At 34.6% G+C, this 24,625-nt stretch overlaps 2 protein-coding genes across 2 annotated transcripts; both read right to left on the reverse strand.

The window, feature by feature from the left end:
- Positions 1–3,719: 3,719 nt before the first annotated feature.
- On the reverse strand, positions 3,720–6,372 carry LOC104219101 (COBRA-like protein 10). Its single transcript, XM_009769731.2, has 2 exons — positions 5,718–6,372; positions 3,720–5,636 (listed from the first exon to the last, which is right to left on the reverse strand). The coding sequence occupies exons 1-2, from the start codon at positions 6,259–6,261 to the stop codon at positions 4,225–4,227; spliced, it is 1,956 nt and encodes a 651-aa protein (XP_009768033.1). The 5' UTR covers positions 6,262–6,372; the 3' UTR covers positions 3,720–4,224.
- A 940-nt stretch (positions 6,373–7,312) lies between these two features.
- On the reverse strand, positions 7,313–10,596 carry LOC104219102 (CRIB domain-containing protein RIC10-like). The gene is made up of 5 exons (XM_009769732.2): positions 10,250–10,596; positions 9,916–10,067; positions 9,713–9,810; positions 9,514–9,598; positions 7,313–7,931 (listed from the first exon to the last, which is right to left on the reverse strand). The coding sequence occupies exons 1-5, from the start codon at positions 10,360–10,362 to the stop codon at positions 7,726–7,728; spliced, it is 654 nt and encodes a 217-aa protein (XP_009768034.1). The 5' UTR covers positions 10,363–10,596; the 3' UTR covers positions 7,313–7,725.
- Between the last annotated feature and the right edge of the window lie 14,029 nt (positions 10,597–24,625).

Below are 24,625 nucleotides of genomic sequence, written 5' to 3' on the forward strand. Positions count from 1 at the left end.
ATGTATTGGTCAAAATCTGACCGTTGCGGTTAAACCGGCCAACATCTCGTCCAGGCAGCAAGACAACAAAAGACGACATGGCCTACTCTATATCCGGCACTCTCGATACTTGTCGAGCAAGGAGAAACAACGTCTAGAGGACGACTAAGGCAGACTTGGTGTGAGAGAGCGTCAGACCAAGTAAACAACAAAGGTCCCTTGACTCTATATAGTAAGGGGCGTTTGGTAGGAGGTATTAGAAAAACAATGCAAGCATTAGCTCTATGCATTATCAATACCTTGCTTGGTACATTTTTTCAACATGTGTATAACTAATACCTGTATTAGTTATACATCATACTTGGTATTATCCTATGCATTAGTAATGCATACAAAACCATGGCATTAGTAATACCAAGGCTATTAATGCATGCATTAGTATGTTTATAGATAAAATTATTCTTAAAGTCCTTTAAAGCTAGAGAATATGGAGGGCATTTTTGTAAACAATTATTTTTCTTAAAAATTATGCAATGCATTATAATTTTAATACACCACACCAAACAGTAGATAAGAAATAATATATGCACAACTAATACTTGCATTACTAACACATGCATTACTAATCCATGCATTACTAATCCATGCATTATTCCGCATTATTCTTGTACATCCTACCAAACCACCCCTAAGGGAAAAACCTAATTTGGGCGGGACCTTCTCTTCATCCTCTCTCCTGAGTTCTCTCCTTGTAATCTTTGCAATGAAGAAGAAGAAAGGAGTAATCTCCAGAAAAACATGTAAAACTACCCCTCCCATTAATCAATGGGAGCCACAATGAAGAGATTCAATAAAGATCGATTACTTCTATTTTATCTCGTATACTATACTTTCAATTAGCTCATTAATCTGGAACTTATTATGTCTAACTAAGATTTACCCCTTCATTTTTTTAATTAATTTGTCCAAAAGGTTCCAATATGCTTTGAGTCAAACACCTATTGCCTTTGAATCATTGGTGTCCAACGGACTTTCCTACACTCTATTAATTATGTGAAAAGAAAATTTTAAAATAAGGATAGCTATGTGGTGAATAAAAAATGGTAATGTATATTTAATGATAGAGTACATTAAAATAATTAGTTGTAGTAGATGTCAATTAAGACATTTCCAACGGAGAAATGTATGCAAGTCACCTTCAAATTAAAGTTCCCCATAGTAAGCATGGAAATTGGAATGTGTAGCATTAATTAAAATCAGCTTTTGCCTACTTTTTTCCCAAATCCCAACTGCACTTCATAGTCACAACCACATTTCTTTGGAATTCGGATATATTATATTTAAATACTTATATATTGAAATTAACCTTCCTTCCTTCCCATTTATTCTTTTTGTGGCCTGCTGACTTTGTTATTAATTAGGACTACTTAGGATGATCAGAAGTTATTTTCATACTCTGATTTCTATAAATGCCTATCTCACCAGAAGATATTTGTAGTTTATAGATTCCTATATTAACATCAAAGATAATATACAATAGTAATTATGTTCACAATCAAATATTTTTGAATTTAATAAATTTCTTAATATATATATAGAAATTTATGCAAAAGATACTATATTCGCATGAATATCCATCCACCACGATAGAAAATAATCATTTGAGTTTTCATAACTTCATTCTTTGGCTCTTAAACTCTCCTCCAAAAGCCTCTTTTCTATCCGATCTAAATTCCTACAGCAACAATTGCGAGATTTGGAGTGTTACATTGATATTTACTGTGAAACAATGTCTTTCATTTCTTTGTTGTTGAAAGGTAAACATAAAGCTTATTATAATTAATGATCAAGCGCAAACTAAGTGTTAATTAAATCATCACTAAAAATATTAATGCAAAGCTTCATTTATTTAATGCATAGTTGTGTTGTTGAACAGGGATATGTTTTATTTTTGAAAAATGTATGTAGGGCATTTTTATTTTTTATTTTTTTCAACTATATTTTCATTAAGATAGTTGGTCAATGGTCATGTTGCCCTCTCACAAGCATAAATGCAACAAGATACAACTCCCACCGGATTGTGTCTAATGCGGGCCTGGACTGGCCAGAGAAAAGGCCCAACCTATGTTTTTGGACTTTAGTCTTCTTCATTGAATTAGCCCATTAGCACCAACTACATAAGTTAACTGATGAAGTACAATTTTGTTTTTAGTGTAAAAATAGCACGGGCTAGTCAGTTTTCGGACTGGTAATTGAAAAATAGCCAGCGTTTGTAAAGTCATTGAAAAATAATCACTATTTTGCTGCACCACGGAAAGTTCCAGCATAATATACTAGATATTGGTGCACCTATGTATGAACTTCCAGCATATTAAAGTGGAACTCAGCACACGGAAAGTTCCAGCACAATATACTAGATATTGGAGCACCTATGTATATGTTTCTAGTATATTATGATGGACCAGTATATTATGCTGGAACTCTAGTATATTATGCTGGAAGTTCACATGTAAAAAATTCGAACTCTAGTATATTGTGCTGGAATTATTTTCGGATTTTGAACAATGTTTTCGTTTAGATTTATCTTTACATAAAAAGTGGCTAAAATTCGATTACTTTTGAAACTGTGGCTATTTTTCAATTACCACTTGTAAATCTGGCTATTTTTAAATTTCACTCCACTCCCATCGGATTGTGTCTAATGCGAGCCTGGACCGGCCAGAGAATAAGCCCAAACTGTGTTTTTGGACTTTAGTCTTCTTAATGGAAAAATTACACCGTGTAGCCGCTCTCAGAATAATAGCCAAACAATGTATATTGTTTGTATATTTTTTTTTGTATATATGCATTCTGTATGTTATATACAAAAATTATACACTTTTTCGGCTTCTAACAACAACAATATACCCAGTATTATCCCATACCATGGGGTCTGAGGAGGGTAGTGTGTACGCAGACCTTATCCCTACATTGTGAGGATAGAGAGGTTGTTTCTAATAGATCCTCCGCTCAAGAAAGCATAAGCACCAAATTAATGAAAATATAGATAAGAAGGATAGTACCAAAAATCCATACAAAAGCAGAATAAAAACAACAAGATAATAAGGTGATCAACAATGAAAGAAAACAACGGTTAGTCATAAAAACCTATTACCAACAGAAAGCAAGACTGTGTGCCAATACTACTGTTATGAACACTCTAGACTACCTACTTTACTACCCTAATCCTCGACCTTCATACCTTCCTATCAAGGGTCATGTCCTCGGTTAGCTGAAGTTGCGCCATGTCTTGCCTAATCACCTCTCCCCACCTCTTCTTAGGCCTACCTTTACTCCTCTCACACCTCCTCACCGGGGCGTCTGTGCTCCTCCTCCTCACGTGACCAAACCACCTAAGCCGCGTTTCCCGCATCTTGTCCTCAATAGGGACCACACCCACCTTGTCGCGAATAACCTCATTTCTGATCCTATCTAACCTGGTGTACCCCACATCCATCTCAACATCCTCATCTCTGCTACCTTCATCTTCTGTACATGAGCGACCAAATGTAAATAATTTCTGGCGCGTGCTAAAAGTGAAAAAAACCTCTTCTTAATTGAATTAGCCCATTAGCATCAACTACATAAGTTAACTGATGAAGTACAATTTTGTTTGTCTCCTTTTTTTTGTTTGTTTGTTGCTATTTTGGTTAAGAGAAACGTTACTTACATTTTATATTACAAACTTCCTTTTCAAAAAAAAGTTTACCTTTGCCATGAAATAAGAAAATCTTGCTCACACAATCTGGAAAAAGGCATATGATAGATGGAGCTTAGCTTACAAACTGAAAACTCTCTTTTAGGAGAAGCTTTGATCCTTAAAATCCAAGCACTGAACACAATTGAGACTAGGAAGGAACAAATATAAGGGTACCAATACAACTTGGCCTGCTTATGATCTTCAAATTTGACACAAATTAGATCATGCTCTTGGATGAAGCAACTCAGTTCTTTCTTCATTTTCCCTTAGCAGTCCTTCAATTTGCATTAATTTCCAGCAGCCTCAAGAATCACTCTGCAATTCGTGACTCTAGTGTTCTTAACACTGAGAATATCAATCCATTTATCATATTTGAATATGGTGGTATACTAATGTGAGGTTAGAAACGGAAAATTTCCAAAGATAGACTGTCAGTTCTAAGTTTCACTTGAGAATCTCCTTCCATTTCCTTGAAATGTACAGCCAAAACCATGATCAGCTTTCAATCATTGCAGGTCTTTTAGAATCAGCAAGAAGGTTAACAACGTTATGATGGCGATTAGCCAAGAATTTACACGCCGTTTTCTTCCATCCGCTGTCAAGAGATGAGTGGGAAGTGCACATTCTTCCCCATTGAATAGCAACTTAGTTGGAAATCCATCCCCATTTACTATATCAATAACTCCTAAACGTTTCTTCTCAAATTTAAGGACGGATTGTTGTTTTCCAGGTACTCTAGGGTCTCCAGGTTTTTGTCCATCTGTTTCTGCTATCAAGTAATTTAAACCAGGTAATCCTGTCAAGAAAACTGTGTCATTCATATTTCGAAGTAAAGTTCCATTGAAAGAGTAAGCTTGCGCAAAGCCAGAACCAGTTTTCTTGAACTGGACTCCAACGAACCAGTCCACGAAATTGATTTCTTCCCAATTGAATATAGTAATCCGAGCAGTCCATCCTGTTTTATAGTTTGAATCAACATGCCAATTTATGCTAACTCCGCAGTTGTCACCACAAGGTAAAGGCCTAGGAACATGATAGTTCTTTAGTTTAGCCCAATACACGGATTTCTCTGTTCTGTTTGCGAATGGAACCAGCAGTGTTTCTGGGGGAAGAAGAAGTGCTGGTGCTTTTTGATTGCATTTAACAGAACTATCACAGCCACATGCACAAGTGCCGCAGGGTATAACAGAGTCATTGTAATAGGCAGTGTACGAAACACAGCACCGGTTGGCTCTTTCCTTTGGCTTGGTAATATTGCAGACTACTTGCCAACTTGCAATAGCTGTGACAGTAGCTTGAAGTCCACTTGGATCCGAGAATTGTGTCTCGTCTACTCTTAAGGCTTGTCCACATTTATAATCCGGATTAAGAACACCGTTGATTTTCCATTTCTCAGGAGGGTAAAGAGCTGTTAGATTCAAATCTGGTGGAAGCTTATATACCTGTAACTGAAACACAGACTTTGAATTGCTTTCATTCATTACACTCGGCATGATGCTACCATTTCTGCAGCAGAATGGTAACATCCCAACATCTTTATCTTGAGCTCTATCCGGAGGCAAATCAGCTATAGTTGGCTTCTTTTCACAGTTCAGTACTTTAGAAAAATCAAAATCTTGATAGTACTGTCCTGCAGCACCATAGACACAATCCGAGTAGTCCTTTTTGCGAGTATATGCACCCCTCATTGAGTAGATGAATTCTCCTCGCATCCATTCCCAAGTTAAGTTCCACTGATCAAGGCGTCCCAAAGGATTATTATTTTGTATAGTCACTTGCGCTTGATAGTTATTCGGATAGGCTTGCATAACATCATAAGAGATCAAAAGATCACCATTTTGGCGTGGGAAATACTTGGTTGTGAAATTCTTCGCCTTAAATTTTGGATCTTTCACACAGCAAACGTGCAGTGTCGTTGCTGTCACACAACAAACAAAATTGAAGATTCAAAATTCAAACAAACAAAAATGTTCATTCACATAGCTAATTTCGTACTTACATTTTCGAATTGCTGCTGGACATTTGTATCCATCATTGACAAGCTTAATAGTTTTAGGCATGGGATAACCCGGTGGCCTGATTCCAAACTGAGTACCTGTTAACTCAATCTCGGCTTGAATTTGTGTATAATCACCAGCAGTATCAATCGACGTTTTCAAATCTGTCTGAGGATAGCCAGCTAAGTAAGTTCCATTACCAACAGGAGCTGGGAAATCATCACCATTTACTAACACAGCATTACTAGCTGAGACTAAAAGTTCGCGATTTTGAAACCCGATGAAGATTTTCCAGTTCTTGAGCTCATATATACCAGCATTAAGTACTGTTGCCATAGCTTTAAAGGCCCAGGCTTGTGCACTTGCATTCTTTAAGTGGGGAAGCTCTTTGGTTCTAGAGATGAATACATAGGATAAGAAAATTCCATTGCATTCATTTTCTGCAGGGGGAGGTGCAGGTGGTGAATTACCATCATAATCTTGTGCCTTAATAGTGACAGAAAACAAGATTATGTAAAAGATTGTGGTTTTTGAGACCATCTTCATTCTGTTTTTCCAACTTTCAAAAGTGTCAATCAGATTTCAAGATTTGGGAAACAAGGAGAAAAAAAGGGGGAAAAAGAGAGGAGAAAGAGACATTTGGGATGATAATCTTGAATTAAGTGAAGACTTAGTCAGATGAAAGTTTTTCCTCCATGTAAGCTACGACTGAAATGGCGGGACCAAACTACCAACGGTTATTCAATCCTTTTACTTTCTGATTTTTTTTTTTTTTTTTTTTTTGTATTTTGGTTATAAATAACTTGACTATTTTTCCCTTATATCACTTAGCAGTATTGATTCTTACATAAAATATACAGCCCTTAATTTCGTTTCTGTTTTTTTTCCTCCATCCTTGATTTTTTTAATTGTCTAAAACTAATCAGATCTGCTGACAGTGAAAGGTACGAGTTTTAACTTCTTTGTTGTTGGAATTAGGCCTAAATCATATTAAGAATTGACTTCGTCATGAGATAATGATATTGAATAAGTGTCGAAATTATGTTTCTCTTACCCTTTTCCAGTTGGATTCTTAAAAAAACTAGAGCGAAAAATAAACAAAAATGAAAGATTTACGGAAAAAAAGTCACTTCCTATTAGGTGATAATAAAAGGAGAATCAGGGGCAGGCCATATTTTTTTTTTGGAAACTCAGGAAAACCCGCAACCGCTACAGCCTGTGCCGAGCACTCTGTACGCACTAAGTATATTGTTGTTAGATGATTTTATGCAAAGGGGCATGAACTCCTTTGGGTAACTCCTTTAGGTTACAAAATAAAATGTCCAATTCTCCACTCTACTCATCAAAGGTATGTGAAACTTATTTAGTAGTTATACAAATTGAGGGACTTCAATCTGCAGTATATTAGCTGCTTCATTCAGTTGGTACTAATAGTATATGTGATCAAATCCAAAATTTTCAGATTATATAATCCTATAACATTCTTTTTTTTTCTTTTTCTTTTTGATTTATAAGGAAGCCTGCAACATTCTATTAGAGACATTGAGGTCCAAACAATAGCTTATCCATCACCAAGAGTATGAAAGAATCCCTGGAGTTTGTTCAAATCAAATAATTAGCATTAGCACAATCTTCAACCAACAGGCTAAATGATTCAACTCTTTACACGATCCTTCCTCGTCTTAGTTCCAAGAAGAGGAAAGATAAAACTAGTAGAAAAATAAATTGAAAAAAAAAAGAGGAAAAAGAATTTATAATTCTCCCAAAACATTATCCTGGTTTTAGGAGTTAGATTTTTCACCTTCTGTTTCACATCTCTATGCCCTCCTACTTTTTAGTTTTCTTCCGTAATTCTTAATAACATTTTCAGTGTGACAATCTCTACATCTACGCAAGTTTCTATACCCTCCTCGCCTTTCTCTTCAATCCTTTCATGAGGACTATAAACAACTTCAATAGCTAAGCAATGACAGAATTTTCTCTGCAATTTTGAGCTACAAGTTTGTAAAATTAAGCCACTTCTATGTTCACTGGTTTAGCATTGCCTTCGACGAATTTAGCCTTGGATTTCTCCACTCGTGATGACCTTGATGAGGATGATGAACCTGACCTGGGAGAGGATGTTGACTTGGCCTTCCTCCGCTTCTGTTTCTTAGGAGGTGCTACGTCCCTGTAAAGCTCAGATGCTGGTTGCTGTCTCATTGACTCTGTGTAATCTGTCAAGAAGATGCGGAAAAAAGCATAAATTTCACACAAGAAACAACACCTAAGTTTCTACCAAAAATCAGGATTGGTACATCTACTATAACAAAATTTCGTGAATTAACTCATATCAATACATCCAGAAGTTGGCATTAGAAATCAGTCCATCACATGATATGTTAAACGTTCATTTACGGGGGGCACTTCAAGTAATACGTTTCTCATTTTTGGCATTTATTATAAGAGTTCTCACTCAAAGATATAAACAAAGAGCGACACAACCAACTTGAATGATCTATAAACAGACCGCACGTCAGTGTTTGAAATAGAAAATTTTTCGCGTCAAAGTTGTTTCAAGATATATCAAGAAACTTGCACTTCCCTATCACACTGAATGTCTCATGTCAAAATAAGTGATAATGGTAAGTCAAAGGAGTGCGCCGTAAATATTAGAAGAACTAGTTGCTTGCTTTCTTGCTCCAAGAGATAAAAAACACAGACTTTTTAATGAAACTTGGATTAGCTTAGCTTCAATGAGAACTAAGATGAAAGCTTAATTGGGGTGAAATGCTTGTTTAGTCAATTGAAAGATTTCTCTGTTCCATGATTCTGACTCAAAGAATAATTTACAAAGATATATATATATATATATATATATATATATATATATATATATATATTCTTTTCTAACCTTTTCACAGAGGATTGTTTGGTATCAAGATGTTATGAAATTACTAAATTAGGGTGTAACTTGGTAGCTAACAGCTAACATTATTCTAAAAAAGCACATAAAAACTGTCCCTTTCTGGTGCCAAGTTAAAAAAGACCAAAGCTTTCCCTGGCTTGAGGCAAAGAATCTTTTAGGGTCCCTTTGGATGGAGGGATTTGGCCCTGTGTAACTTAAAGTTTTTGCACCTACTTAGATTTACCTAATAGAAACTGGATTTGAAATGCAAACTAAATTATCATTTCATTTCAATCCTTATTTTAGATTAATTCATTTCAAATGACACTTGAAATTATGTCAGTTGCAATCTTACACATTTAAAACATACTATAAATTTACATTCCCCTATGAAATACAGACCATTTAAAATTAAAAAATAAAAACAAAATGAAAGAACTGCCCTGTCCTTTTTAATAGATTTCTCTACACATTAGTACAAAACATAGGACAAGCTTATCATATTTCAATTACAACTCAACCCGTGACAAAACCCTACTGCCATTGTCTGATTATGGACACTGCACATGTTTTAAAGCAACATATCAGACACTTCACTTGTTTTATTTTTGTTCTTTCTTTCTGATTATTTCAAAATGATTCCAACTACTCAATAGATTAAAAAATCATATAGTGTTGTAACCTATGTTACAACTCTCCAAAAATGTCAATGGGTGTGTGCCAGATCTTCCAAAGGTAGTGCATTTTTGAGTTTCTGACACGGGTGCGGCAACTATTTTGAAGAGTCCGTGCAACATAGGTCGTAACATATCTTTTGGTCATTATTCTTGGATTGTCACATAGATGTTTGGTAGTGAAAGGAGCACACAAGAGGGAAAGGGAGGGATTTTTAGAAGCAAAAAAATATTAACCTTGAGATGCCCATGGAGAATGTGCAGAACCAGAATTACCAATAGAAGTTGCTGCAAAATCAGGCCCAGTCTTGAATTCAGTCATCTATAAAGTTCCAAAAATAACCAAAACAAACAACAAAATATTAGTCATGAGAAAAAGAAGAAAGCATTTCAAACAAAATGTGGACCAAAGAATGATGAAGAAATTAAGACATACCCAACTGGGGGCATTGCCTGATTGTCCATCCCAACCAATATGTGCCACATGCTTTACATCAGTTGGATATCCTATCTCTATCTCCCTCTCCTTCACAACTGTAATCAGAACCCAATTTTACCCCCAGTCAAAATATTAACTCAAAATGAAAGGGAAAAAAAACCCATAGAAATATATGGGGCTAAAGAAAAAAAGGCAATTACCAAAAATATTAGAGATATATTTGTAGATCCCCTTCATTTTGGTTCCCATAGAAGAGTGAGCAAAACTCCAAGGCAACAATAACCCTCTGCTCAGATATGAAACAGAACACAGATAGAAGCACCACACAAATGTGAAGAACCAATTCCTTTGCCTAACAAAAAATACAAACAAATTGTACACAATAAATAAAAATTTGACATTTACACTTTTCAATATACAGAACCAAATTTGCATAATGCAAAGATTGAATCATTGTTCTTGTTTCTGTTTTGGGATTGAAATGTACAAAAGAAAAACCAAATTTGAAAATGTGGAAGGGATTGAGTAAAATACCTTTTTATATAAAAGCTGTTAATTCTTCTCAACTTGCTGCTGCATTGGCCATCATTATCTTTGTTGAAGCATTGTAGGTATAATAAACATGTTATAACTAAAAAAGCAACCATGCAAAAACAATATAGTTTGAATGAAGAAGAAAGGTCTAGAGAGGTGATGGATCAATTAGAAAATATGAGAAATGAAAAGGGAAAAAAAGGAGAAAGAGAAAGAAGGTAAGATAGGTGGCAAATGAGATGGTACAAAGAGAGTTGAAGAAGAAAAATTAGGCCAAGAAGGGAAAGAGAAAAAGTGAGAAGTTAGAGGTGGAGAACCACGAAAACCTCCCCAAAGAGAAAGGGGTTGAGGTTAGTTTACAAAGAACATGTACACATAGGAGGGGGAGTTTGGTGGTGAGGGGGGGGGGGGATTTCATATTAAAAAATATAGTAGGAATAATTATAGAAGTTTAAGAAATAGGATATCACTCTGAATTGTTTTCATAGTTGAAAATGGAAAATGATGCGAAAAATGATCCACTAATAAAACATAAACAAATACTTAAATGACATTTAACGGGTTATTGTTATAGTGTTGTAAATGTTTTGTTGGCGTGTAGGTGGCTTTGTTGTTGAAAGAGTAAATCGAGGAGTCATGTCCTTTTCTTTTCTAGTATGTCGAAATGGCACCTAAAGTTAGTTTTCGCTTTTCAAGTAAAATGTATGTTCAAATATAATTTTAATTTTCAAAAATTATTTTTAATCTTATAGTCAAAAACTTATTTTTTTAATTTTTAACTAAATTTATGTCCAAACGCTAGCTTAATATATATTATTGAATTTTTTCCCTAAAAAGAAGGAGCTATCACAATTTTCGAAGAGCGTGTTTAGTTTGAGTTTGTCTTTTTTCGGCTTGGCTATAAATAATATATTGAGCTATGTTATAAATAATTAGTACATTGGATGCTAAATTGGATGCTCATGTTGTGAATATCATAGTTTGTACATTGAATGTTCATGTTGTGAATAATTTAAAGATTAAAGCTCCTACTTTATGTTCATCATCTTTACTTTTTATGCCTATAAAAGACTATGTAATTGCAATGGAAAGATACACCAAAGTGAAAGAAGAAAAGACTTCTTCCTTCTTTTTATCTCTTCTTATTTACATTTTACTGCATTGCTTTTATTTTATAACACGTTATCAGCACGAAGCTCTAATTTTATTCTTAACTCCCGCTAAGTTGAGCCATATTTTATTAAGGTATGTATCATTATAATCATTTTATTTATGGCAGTACATATCATATGCTCATTGTTTGTAGATTACTTGTGCTCTTGGGCATCTTAAATAGTTTAAGTATATTGCAGTGATAAAATAACTATTTCCTTCCGTGCTCAACTCTTAGAGGACCTCAAAGTCATCAAACTAGCTATGCACTAATGACATACTTATAATATTCATGGACTTCCTGGATCAAAACATATCTTTAAGGCATTTTGAAGAACTGTGAGAAATGAATTGACAAGCAATAATTTTATAGTTTAATTACTTTATATTTATTGGAACATATAAATAATGTTAGTCACGTTCAATTCTATTAACACATATATATCAATAATATAAAGTGAAATGAAACAAGTATGTAATTTCTACTTTATGGCAAGAATAAAATGAAATAGTAGATTGTTAACATGATATAGCTCTATTTTCATTTCTTTTACCTTAATCGTTTTGTTTTCATTAATTGTTTATTATTATAATTATTTCTCTAACTTATTCATCTTTTATGATAGTTTTCACTATGTCAAATTTATCAAAACTTGAATTTGTGGCACTTGACATCACCGGGAGGAACTATTTATCATGGGTCCTTGATGCTGAAATTCAACTTGACGCTAAAGGTCTTGGAAATACTATTATACAAGGAAATGAAGCATCAAATCAGGATAAAGCGAAGGTCATGATTTTCCTTCGTCATCATCTACATGAAGGGTTAAAAACTGAATATTTAACCGTAAAAGATCCACTTGAATTATGGATTAATTTGAAGGATCGGTATGACCAGCTAAAACTTACGGTATTACCGAAAGCTTGGTATGAGTGGATACATTTAAGGCTGCAAGACTTTAAAACCGTAAGTGAGTATAATTCTGTTATCTTTAAAGTAAGTTGTCTATTAAAATTATGTGGAGACACTATCACAGATGAGGACTTGTTGGAAAAAATATTTTCTACTTTTCACACTTCAAATGTGGTGCTACAACAACAATACCGTGAAAAAGGTTTTACGAAATATTCTGAGTTAATCACATGCCTACTTGTGGAAGAGCAGAATAATCCCTCTATTAATGAAAAATCATAAAGCCCGTCCCACTGGGTCAGCTCCATTTCCGGAAGTGAATGCTGTAGCAGCATATGATAAGTTTGAAAGAAAACAAAATAATTACCGTGGTCGTGGGCATGGTCGTAAACATGGACGTGGTAGGGGACGAAACAATTATCGTCATTATGGTGGAAATAAATTGGAGAACAATAAGGGTTCTCAAATTAATCATTCAAAAGGTAAAACTAGTATGTGTCACCGATGTGGTATGAATGGTCATTGGGCACGCATTTGTCGTACGCCAGATCATTTTGTCAAACTTTATTAAGCCTCCCTCAGAAAAAAAAAAGAAAATAATGTGGAGGCACACTTGACCTTTCAAAATAATGATGATGAAGCAGGTCCCTCAAACAAATATGATTCTAAGGCACATCTTGCATATAAAGATGATGATTTTGGAGGCCTAACAAATATTACTCATTTAGAAGCTGGAGACTTCTTTGAGGATATTGACTAAAGAACTAATCATCTTACTGGGGAATGAAGCTATAAAAGTTGTTATTTTTATGTTTGCAACTAGTTTATTTTTCTTGAGTGTATTTTCCTAATGCATCATGTGTTGCTAGTTTCTACATTCCTAATGTATTTCTTAATGTTTTTTTTCCGCTTGTCTTTCATATTTCTTATGATGTATTATTTGTTTTTTTTATGAAGAATATGAAAAATCCCTAGTCTTCAGTTGGACTCAAGATTAATAAAGATGATATATGTCTTCTGGATAGTGCTACAACACACACTATTTTAAAAGATAAGAGATTATTTTTCTCATTTGGTAATGAAAGAAGCGAATGTTAATACAATATCCGGTAGTACAAGATTAATTGAAGGTTCTGGAAGAGCCAATTTATTACTACCGGGAGGAACAAATTTGGTTATTGATGAAGCACTATATTGTAGTAAATCTCAAAGAAACTTATTAAGTTTCAAAGATATTCGACAAAATGACTATCATATTGAGACTACAAATGATGAAAATATTGAATATCTTTATATTACTACAATAATATCCGGTAAGAAATATATGCTTGAAATGTTACCTGCTCTTTCCTTCCGCTTATACTACACAAGTATTAGCAGGATTGAAACACATGCCGTAGTAAACGAGAAGTTTACTAATCAAGATAATTTTATTATTTGGCATGACCGGTTGGGCCATCTTGGTTCTAATATGATGCGTAAAATAATTGAGAATTCACATGGACATGCAATGAAGAATCAGAAAATTCTTCAATTTAAGGAATTCTCTTGTGCTGCATGTTCTCAAGGAAAATTAATTATTAGACCATCAACTATTAAAGTTAGGATGGAATCCCCTGCATTTCTGGAACGTATACAAGGTGATATATGTGGGCCCATTCACCCTCCATGTGGACCATTCAAATATTATATGATTTTGGTAGATGCATCTACAAGATGGTCACATGTGTGCTTACTATCAACTCGCAATATGGCATTTGCGAGATTGTTGGCTCAAATAATAAAGCTAAGAGCACAATTTCCAAATTATGCAATTAAGACAATTCGTCTTGATAATGCTGGTGAGTTTACATCACAAGCCTTTAATGATTATTGTATTTCAACTGGGATAACAACTGAGCATCCAGTTGCTCATATTCATACACAAAATGGTCTAGCAGAATCATTGATCAAACGCTTCCAATTAATCGCTAGACCAATGCTTATGAGAACAAAACTTCCCATTTCAGTATGGGGTCAAGCTATTTTGCACGCAACAACACTTGTGCGGATAAGACCTACAAGTTATCATAAAGTCTCCCCATTGCAATTGGCTTTTGGTCAGGAGCCAAATATTTCCCATCTTACGATCTTTGGTTGTGCGATATATGTTCCAATTGCTCCACCACAACGCACAAAGATGGGTCATCAAAGAAGGTTGGGGATATATGTTGGATATGAATCTCCTTTTATAAAATATCTAGAGCCGATGACTGGAGATTTATTTACGGCAAGATTTTCTGATTTCCATTTTGATGAATCAGTATATCCAACATTAGGGGGAGAAAATAAGCAACTGAAAAAGAAGATAGATTGAAATGCATTATCACTGTCTCATTTAGATCCTCAAACAAATCAATGTGAACAAGAGGTTCAAAAGATTATTCATTTGCAAAATATTGCAAATCAATTGCCAGATGCATTCACTGACCTACCAAGGGTGACTAAGTCACATATTCCAACTGCTAATGCTCTAATTCGAGTTGATATCCCGGTCGGACAATTAATTAAAGCAAATGAGTCTAAGCCATACTTGAAACGTGGTAGACCAATCGGTTCTAAAGATAAAAATCCTCGAAGAAGAAAAGGAGCAAGTGATCAAAGTGAATATAACACAGAGGTAGTGGCTCAAGAAGAGCCCCAAGATGTAACAAATGATAAGACCTTAAGGGAAGTCCAGGTACCTGAAAATAATGAGAATGAAGAGATATCAATAAGTTACGTCTCAACTGGGAAAAGATGGAACCGAAATAATATTTTTATCGATAACATTTTTGCTTATAATGTTGCTGTTGAAATAATGCAACAAGATGAGGATCTTGAACCAAAATCTATCAATGAATGTAGACAGAGAAATGATTGGCCAAAATGGAAAGACGCTATCCAGGAAGAGTTAACTTCACTTGGAAAACGTGAAGTCTTCGGATCCATAGTTCGAACACTTGAAGGCATAAAGCCAGTAGGGTATAAATGGGTTTTTATGCGAAAACGAAATGATAAAAATGAAGTCGTTAGATATAAAACGCGACTTGTGGCATAAGAGGTTTTTCCAAAGGCCTAGAATTGATTATATGGAGACATATTCTCTTGTAGTGGATGTTATCACCTTCACGTATCTCATAAATATGGCAGTGCAAGAAAACTTGATATGCATCTAATGGATGTTGTTACAGCCTATTTGTATGGATCATTAGACAACGAAATTTTTATGAAAGTACCTGAGGGATTTAAAGTGCCAGAAGCATATAAAAGTTTTCGAGAAACTTGTTCAATAAAGCTTCAGAAATCTTTATACGGATTGAAACAATCAGGTCGTATGTGGTACAATCGCCTGAGTGAATACCTGTTGAAAGAAGGGTACAAGAATGATCCAATTTGTCCTTGTGTCTTTATAAAAAGGTCTGGATCTGAATTTGTTATAATCGCTGTGTATGTTGATGATTTAAATATCATTGGAACTCCTGAGGAGCTTCCAAAAACAGTAGACTGTTTGAAGAAAGAATTTGAAATGAAAGATCTTGGAAAGACAAAATTTTGTCTTGGTCTACAAATTGAGTATATGAAAGATGGAATATTTGTCCATCAATCAACATACACCGAAAAGATTTTAAAGCGATTCTATATGGATAAAGCACATCCATTGAGTACCCCGATGGTTGTGAGATCACTTGATATAAAGAAAGATCCATTCCGACCTCATGAAAATGATGAAGAGCTTCTTGGTGCCGAAGTACCATATCTTAGTGCAATTGGGGCATTAATGTATCTTGCCAATAATTCCCGACCAGATATAGCTTTCTCAGTAAGCTTATTGGCAAGATTTAGTACTTCGCCAACACAAAGACACTGGAATGGTATTAAACATATATTCAGATACCTCCAAGGGACCATTGATATGGGTTTATTTTATTCAAATGAATCCAAGCCATCATTGATTGGTTATGCAGATGCAGGATATTTGTCTGATCCACACAAAGGTCGATCTCAGACTGACTATTTATTTACAAGTGAAGGTACAACCATATCATGACGTTCGACAAAACAAACTATGGTTGCTACTTCTTCAAATCATGCAGAGATAATAGCTATTCACGAAGCAAGTTGAGAATGCGTTTGGTTGAGATCGATAACTCAACACGTTCAGCAAACATGTGGTCTTTCTTCGAAAGAGAATATTCCAACAATATTGTATGAAGACAATGTTGCATGCATAGCTCAATTGAAAGGAGAATATATCAAAGGAGATAAAACAAAACACATTTCACCGAAATTCGTTTTCACTCATGATCTTCAGAAGAATGGTGAAATAGATGTACAATAAGTTCGTTCAAGTGATAATTTGGCTGATCTGTTCACTAAGGCATTACCAACCTCAATATTTGAAAAGTTGATATATAAGATTGGAATGCGTCGTCTTCGAGACCTTAAGTGATTTTTCATCAAGGGGAGTAACTACACGCTGCACTCTTTTCCTTAAACAAGGTTTTGTCCCACTGAGTTTTCTTGGTAAGGTTTTTAATGAGGCAGCAAGCAATGCATATTATAAATAACTATGTATATCCCAATATTTTTTTTGTAAGTTCTTAATGAGGCACATTATCTTATATGGACATCCAAGGGGAGTGTTATAAATAGTTTGTACATTGGATGCTACATTGGATGTCCATGTTGTGAATAACATAATTTGTACATTGGATGCCCATGTTGTGAATAGCTTAAAGATTAAATCTCCTACTTTATGTCCATCATCTTTACTTTTTATGCATATAAAAGGTTATGTAATTACAATGGAAAGATACACCAAAGTGAAGGAAGAAAAGACTTCTTCCTTCTTTCTATCTCTTCTTATTTACATTTTACTGCATTGCTTTTATTTTATAACAAGCTATATATTTTTTTATTTTTTCCAAGCGAAATTTATGTTCTTATTCAAATTTCACTTCCCATACATTTATTTTTACTTCAATTTCAAATACAGTAATTGTTTTTAACTTTAGCCAAATATTATACGTATAACTACCTAATTATTTAAAAGAATCATTATCAGATATAGGTGATTAGAATAACCAATTTTTTTGAATTGGTAGTTAGTTATTGCTGTTAGCTCTAAAATTGATTACTTACGGTAGCTTTAGCTTTCTTCTTTTTAGTTTTTTTTTTTTCATTCAACTGAATAACACTTTAAATATAACAGTCTAATTCTTATATATTGATTGAATTGGTCCTTATAAAGTCATTTAAGTTTGTTATCGATTAGATATTAATAAAAATATAAAATTAAAAAAATTAACTAAGTATCAAATCGATTAAATTGAACAAATGACCGGTTAAGAACATATTGTTCAATTAGAATTGAAGAGGAGAGGACAAGTAGACATCAAACGGTTAATTCGATTTCTTATTATTTTTAAATTTGTCATTAAGATATATCGCCCTTATACAATCGACCAACCCATACTAATGCTAGGATTAGTAGGAGTTTGCGAAATATTATTCGGTTTGACTCAATATTCCTTATGAGTCATGACTAACATATCCATTAGCAAGGTAAGATTTTCCTATAATTAATGATGAGCTCTTTGTTCATATAGAAAATAATTCGATTTAGAGGGTAGTTAGGTAGATAAAATTTCAGCATCAGAAAATCTTTATTTTGCTTACTTGTAGGGATGAGAATATATCCCTGTCAAAACATAACACATGTTCATTAATTAGTTAAGTTCCCTTCTCCATGGAACTTAAACTAAATCCCATATGCCACCCACCCCTCTCCTGCTTTTTTGTAGCCACATTCTCTACCAGATGCGGACCTATGTATAGACAAGAGAGATTATCGAATTTTATTAACGTCAACAAAATTTCTTGATATATATATGTGTATATATATATTAAAAACAATCATATATTTTATGTGAAATACTTCAGATCAAAAGTCTGATGAGCACTGATTGAACAGTTCGCTCACATATCCCACCGCTTTCAAATTCTAGATGTGTCTCTAACTCTCTATCCTCTACCATTGCTTGTCCCTACGTCACGCACCCACATACATCCTTTGCGCTAGCTATTTTCTTAATTTGGAATTCTTTTCTTAAATTGAATAAAACACTAATTGGAGTTTTAGCTTTTCAATTCATAATTTATAAGAATATTTGAATTTTAAATTCTGAATTCGTCTTTACTCGTACCAATCATTTATTTAGTCGATCCAGTCTTATTAGCTGTTGCCGAAATATAAAGCAATAAGATAGCCTATACTTGTTTGTAGGGGTGTCAATGGATATTCGAAAACCGACTAAACCGACTGAACCGTATCGTGCCGAACCGATTTTTAGGTTTCTTTTTAAGAAACTGTAGGTTTTTATATAAATCTATAACCGTACAGATAATTAGGGTATATTTTTTATTTTATAAAAATAAACCGAAAAAATACCGAACCGTACCAAATAAATTTTACATGTAGAAAATATATTTATTTAGTAAGTTTAAAAGTAATAATGCATTAAATTTTCTTTGGGCCTTGGAATTATGAAAATTATTACAAGCCAACAAGTAATTAAACTCAAAATACTAATTCCTAAAACCTATTATTCTACTTCTGCTTAAACTAAGTTATTTCAAGTATCTTTATTAGCAAGACCCAAAGTATTCTAGCGATTATGAGTAGCAAACTACAATGTATTGAATATGTTTCCTTTCATATAATTTGAATTTATCTTTTTGAATATTTAATCTTCTATAGACTTTATTCTCGAGTCCCAACTTGGTATATCTTTCAACTCGTGTGATTTATATTTTCTTTGCCTTTGTTTGATTTCTTTTACGCTGTTGTAGAATAGTTGATGAATCTATACTCTAGCCATCTCTTCTTCTTTTTTTAATTCATCTCCCTTTAAACAGTAAAAATATCTAGAGAATTTTGCTAAGTCCTATAAAAGAACGTATGTTATTGCATTCTACTTCTACTGATGAATTTTACATGATATAAAAAAATACCGAAAATTAATCGAACCGTACCGATACCGAAGAGAAACCGACATGATTGGGATGGTTTCGAAAAGTCTAATTTTAGTTATACATAATAGAATAACCGAAAATTGGTATGGTACAAATTTTATAAAATAACCGGCCGAACCGAACCATTGACACCCCTACTTGTTTGCATGCTTTCTGACTTTCTGTATTCATGGGCGATAACGCTGGGTGTGGATCCGATAGTAGTCTTCGGTTAGAGATGTAAATATAGTGTTACTGTTTACCCATTAAAAGTATTAAAAATAGATAAATAGGTTATGGTAACAACTTTTGACTTAAAATTATGTTTTGTCTATTTAAAATTGATTAACTAAAAGTCTACATTATTACGGTCTAATTCAATCAAAAATATGTAATAAATTCATTATGTATAGAATTAATATTGTTTCGTCCTTCAAAGTCGTTAATTACTTACATTCTTTCTCAATATTTTGAAGTTTTTATATATACGTGCTTGTAGCATTCAAGTCCATCCACCTGTAGCCAATCATAAAAGTCTTCTCCCTTATTCTGTTTTCGATAATTATTAATCAAGATATCTCAAGTCTTTTATTTTCTCATTGCTGCATCTATTTTTTTTTTTCCTTTTATGAGTTCCTTTAGTTTAAAACGAAATAAGACGTCAGAATTGAGTTAACCATAATATCAGATAATGGCATTATTACCAACTGTCAGGATTTTTGTAATGAAGTCGTGAGATGCTAGAATAAATAATCGAATCTAAATCTCTAGTTTAAATTGTTTAATACAAATTGCATATCCCTCTTAGAATCATTCTCCTTCTTATTTGTACTATATTCCTAGCATGATACAAGTCATGTGGCATTCTCTAATTTTTTTTTTTTAACTAGAAAAAATCCCACCAAATTGCTATGTGTAATTTGGAGATGAAATAATTGGATGTTGGAACCACGTCTGTATGTGATTATTTGAATTTGTTGCTTCTAATGCAGCATCGTGGAAGTTTCATATTGCTTCATTTGGAAATGTGTTGATCACCTTCAGACAGCTGCTGGTTTTAATTCTAAGTGCAAATCTTGACAGATTCTCCAATATTTTTTCATTCTTTTTGTTGGTCGTTTTGGATTCTAGAATTTTAGAAACTTCAGTTTTTGCGTGACGTTTACATTCTTACAACGGAAATTCTGTAGCAGCTGTAGATGATAGATATGAAAGGGATGTTATAGCTATTTAATTTTTGGAATAAATTTGATGTACTATATGATCGATGGGCGGGTACCCTAAACTCTGGCTATACACAGGTTTGAGAAAGAGTCGTACAATCTTGTCTTGTATTTTTGTAAGAGACTATTTTTTGCGACTTGAATGTTTGATATGACAACTATTACCCTTATGATAAAATTTCCTTAATCAGATTAAACAAAATATTGAATGCCTCAAAGTACATCATATTGGAACACCAGTTCCTCTTACCAGATTATTGTTACGAATTCTCATCTACTTGAAGTAGTCTTTATCTTTTATGTTTATCCTTTTAATTACATAAGTAGATCTAAAGTTATCCTCTCAGAGAGTATCTATCAGTTAGTTTATTTTAATAGCCTTTACGTTGAATAAGGCTCCTAATACAAGGAGTAGTCTTAGGTAAACTTGTATATATACTCAGCTTGCTATTCAATACAGAAGACAGTTTTTCCATCAGCTCTTAAGTCTTTATATGGTATCTGAGCCTATACAGCTCTAACGAGTACGATCAATTTTTTTTTCTCTACACCAAATTTCTTTTTCAATGGCAAACAGTGGAAACAATCTCAGAGTTGTTAATGCGGTCAACACTGCTGTCACCAACACCATAGTTCAATTCAATCCTGCCTCCCAATTACCTATCAAACTTAGTGGTAGCCACAATTTCGCCACTTGAAAAGCTCTGTTTTCCATGCTTATGCACGACCATAACTTTTATGGTCACCTTGATAGATCTAGTCCGACTCCTAACCGTACTATCACCCTTGGCACAAACATATCCCCCAACCCGGACTACGCACCTTGGTTCCGTCAAGACCAACTCATTCAAAATGCCCTTATGGCTTCTGTTGACTCCAACATTGCCTCCACGGTTGCTGCGATAGACTCATCTAAGACGGCTTGGGACGCCTTGCACATTGCTTATGCAAATAGGTCCCAAACCCGAATCTTTAGCCTGCGTGATCAACTTGCCCGGATCACCAAAGAACTCTCGCTCCATTACCGAATATCTTCAAGCTATTCGTTCTCTTTCAGATGAACTAGCCACTGCTAGTGCCCATGTGTCAAACTCCGAGCTCATTGTCAAAATCCTTAGCGGTCTTGGTCCTGAGTTTCGTGAGATCTTTGTTGCTATTCGCTCGCGTGACACCACTGTCACCTATGAAGAACTGTATGAAAAGTTGCTTGATCATGAACTCTTCGTTCGCCATGAAGAGTCTAAGAAAAATTCCAGTCTGATCACTGCTGCAGTTGCCACTCGCAACAAACACAACAACAATAACAACAATAACAATAACAACAACAACAATAACAACAACAACAATCGTCGCCAGAACAACAACAATCAATAATGGCGTCAGAATACGCGCTCCAATGCTCCACCACAATGGCAGCCCCCGAATAATGCTAACACCAATGTTATTCGCTGTCAGTTATGCAACAAGATTGGCCACATCATGAGTGTTTGTCGATCCAAGTCTCACAATTATTTTGAGGCCAAAGACAACTACATATCTGGCTTCACCACTACAGCCAATCCATGGATTATAGATTCCTGTGCCACTCATAACATCACCACTGCGCCGCATAATTTTCAAGAATATCATGGCAATGAGGACGTCTCTATGGGTGACGGTAACAAAATCCACATAACTCATACTGGTTCCACTCAGTTAAAGGCATAAAATAATGTTTTTAAGCTTACTCAAACTTTATGTGTCCCAGCTATTAAACGTAACCCCTTCTCTGTTTCTAAATTTTGTCAAGACAACCTAACCTCTGTTGAATTCTTTCCTTTTCATTTTCTTGTGAAGGATCTGAAAACGCGGGTACCTCTGGTGTGCGGCCGGAATAAAAATGGATTGTACTAATTGCCCACTTCAACTCCACAAGTTCACGTGTTCTCCACTGCAGATTCCATGACAACTTGGCATCAAAGACTGTGTCATCCACATTCTAGAGTTCTTAAGTACATTTTGAATAAATTTTCGCTTCCTTTCTTTGAGCGAGACAAATCATTTTTTTGTAATTCATGTTCGTCTAATAAAGTCCATTGGCATCCATTTCATATTTTGACTCTAAATAGCTCTAAACCTCTTCAGGTTATTTTTAGTGATTTATGGGGACGCTCCCCAGTTTTATCTCTTGACAAAAAGTGTATTGCTGCTTGTTTGTTGATTAATTCACGAGATATACCTGGTTGTACACCCTAAAAAAATAAAAGTGAGGTCAAAGAGCTTTTTAAAAAAATTTCACCCTTTGATAGAAAAAATATTTCGATACCAAGATTTTATCACTTTACACTGATGGCGGAGGATAATATAAAAGTCTTGATCCATATCTCTCTCTCTTCATGGTATCGAACATCTCTCTACCCCACCATATATGCCTCAAAGAGTTTCTCTTGCAGAGCGATGACACCGACATATCATCGAAACTGCAAGAACATTACTTCACGAGGCTTCACTTCCACCAATTTTTTGGTCATTTGCATGCCATCATGTAGTTTATCTAATTAATCGCCTTCCAATATTATTTTTAAATAATATGTCTCCATTTCAAAATTTATCTGGTGAAATACCCAATTATGATTCACTTAAAATTTTCAGGTGTTTATGTTATCCGTGGCTAAAACCTTATTCGAAGAATAAACTTGAACCAAAGTCCGCACCATGTGTCTATCTAGGTTTTTCTCTAAGTCATTACTGTCATTAATGCTTTGATCCAGTTTCTGCCAAAATTTATCTGTCTCGTGATGTGCAGTTTTTTGAGAATATTTTTCCCTTTAAAAGTTTATTCTCTAATATTGTACTTAAATCACATCATCTGGAATGACATAAACTTGTACATAAAGAGGATTTCAAATCCACCCCTACACTTCCCATAATTTCAGAATTGCCCTATCCTATTTTAATACCCACAAACAATGATAGAGAGTCCAATTCCCCTACTTCAACAGAGTCCCCCTCCCATCCATCTCCTACACCACAAACTCATCCCTCCATATTTTTCGGCGACACACCAGCTACATCAGTGGAATCAGGCCCGCCACAGACTTCTGGTTCAGGTAAGTCTCCATCTCTTTCCAATTTCTTATCCCCCCAAGATTCCCGCTGCCCAAGTCACCTTCCTATGTTCCTTCTTCTTCTTCTTCTTCTCTGGCAAATTCACCTCTAAAATTGCCCAATACATTCCCAAGTCCGTCGCCCCCCTCTCCTAGTCTATTGACGCTGCTCTGCCAACCAAAATTCACCAGCAAATCTGCTTCCTTAAGCATCTACTGTGAGCACATGATTTTTGCCTTATGTGAGAATTACTCCCAAAAATTCAAAATAAAATAATTTTCCTTTGTGTGCAATTTTGAGAATTTTCGTAGCATTTTTGGATAATTATTTGTATTTGTCTGTGCATGTTTATTTATTATATTAATAAAAAATACAAAAATATGCCGCATTTGCATTTAGGATTTAATTCTACAATTAGGAGCAATTAAGTTTGTTTTACAAGAACAAAAATCATAAAAATAATGTACGTCGCATTTTTAGCATTTAATGTCCAAATTGTGTGATTTTATCGTAATTGCTATTTAATTGTGTGTTAATTGTTATTAAGAGTTAATTAGAACTTTTATAAATTATTTTAGTTCTATAGGCTAATTTAGAATTTTTAGAATTTTAGTTTTATTTAAAGAAAAATAAAAGAAGAAAAAGAAGCAATGGAAATAAGAAGAAAATCGGACTGGGCCACCTTTTAAACTAAATCAACCAGGCCCAAACCAAATAACCCCTTATCCAACCCAAAAACCCACCGACCCGGTCCAGCACTAAACCAAAAGGACCCTCCCCCCTTTCAGTTACCCTTCACCCAAACAACCAAACCCTAGAGGCCCCAAAAAAACACCCGCCCCCTACTGCATCATCTTCTCCGAACAACCCCACCCCCCCTTTGCGTCGTCTTCTTCGCAGCACCCTATCCCTTCTGTTTCATCTACTTCACCGTCCTCATGACGGACCAGCGACGCAGCCACACAC

Source organism: Nicotiana sylvestris, chromosome 2, assembly GCF_000393655.2.
Source record: "Nicotiana sylvestris chromosome 2, ASM39365v2, whole genome shotgun sequence".
Classification (NCBI taxonomy): domain Eukaryota; kingdom Viridiplantae; phylum Streptophyta; class Magnoliopsida; order Solanales; family Solanaceae; genus Nicotiana; species Nicotiana sylvestris.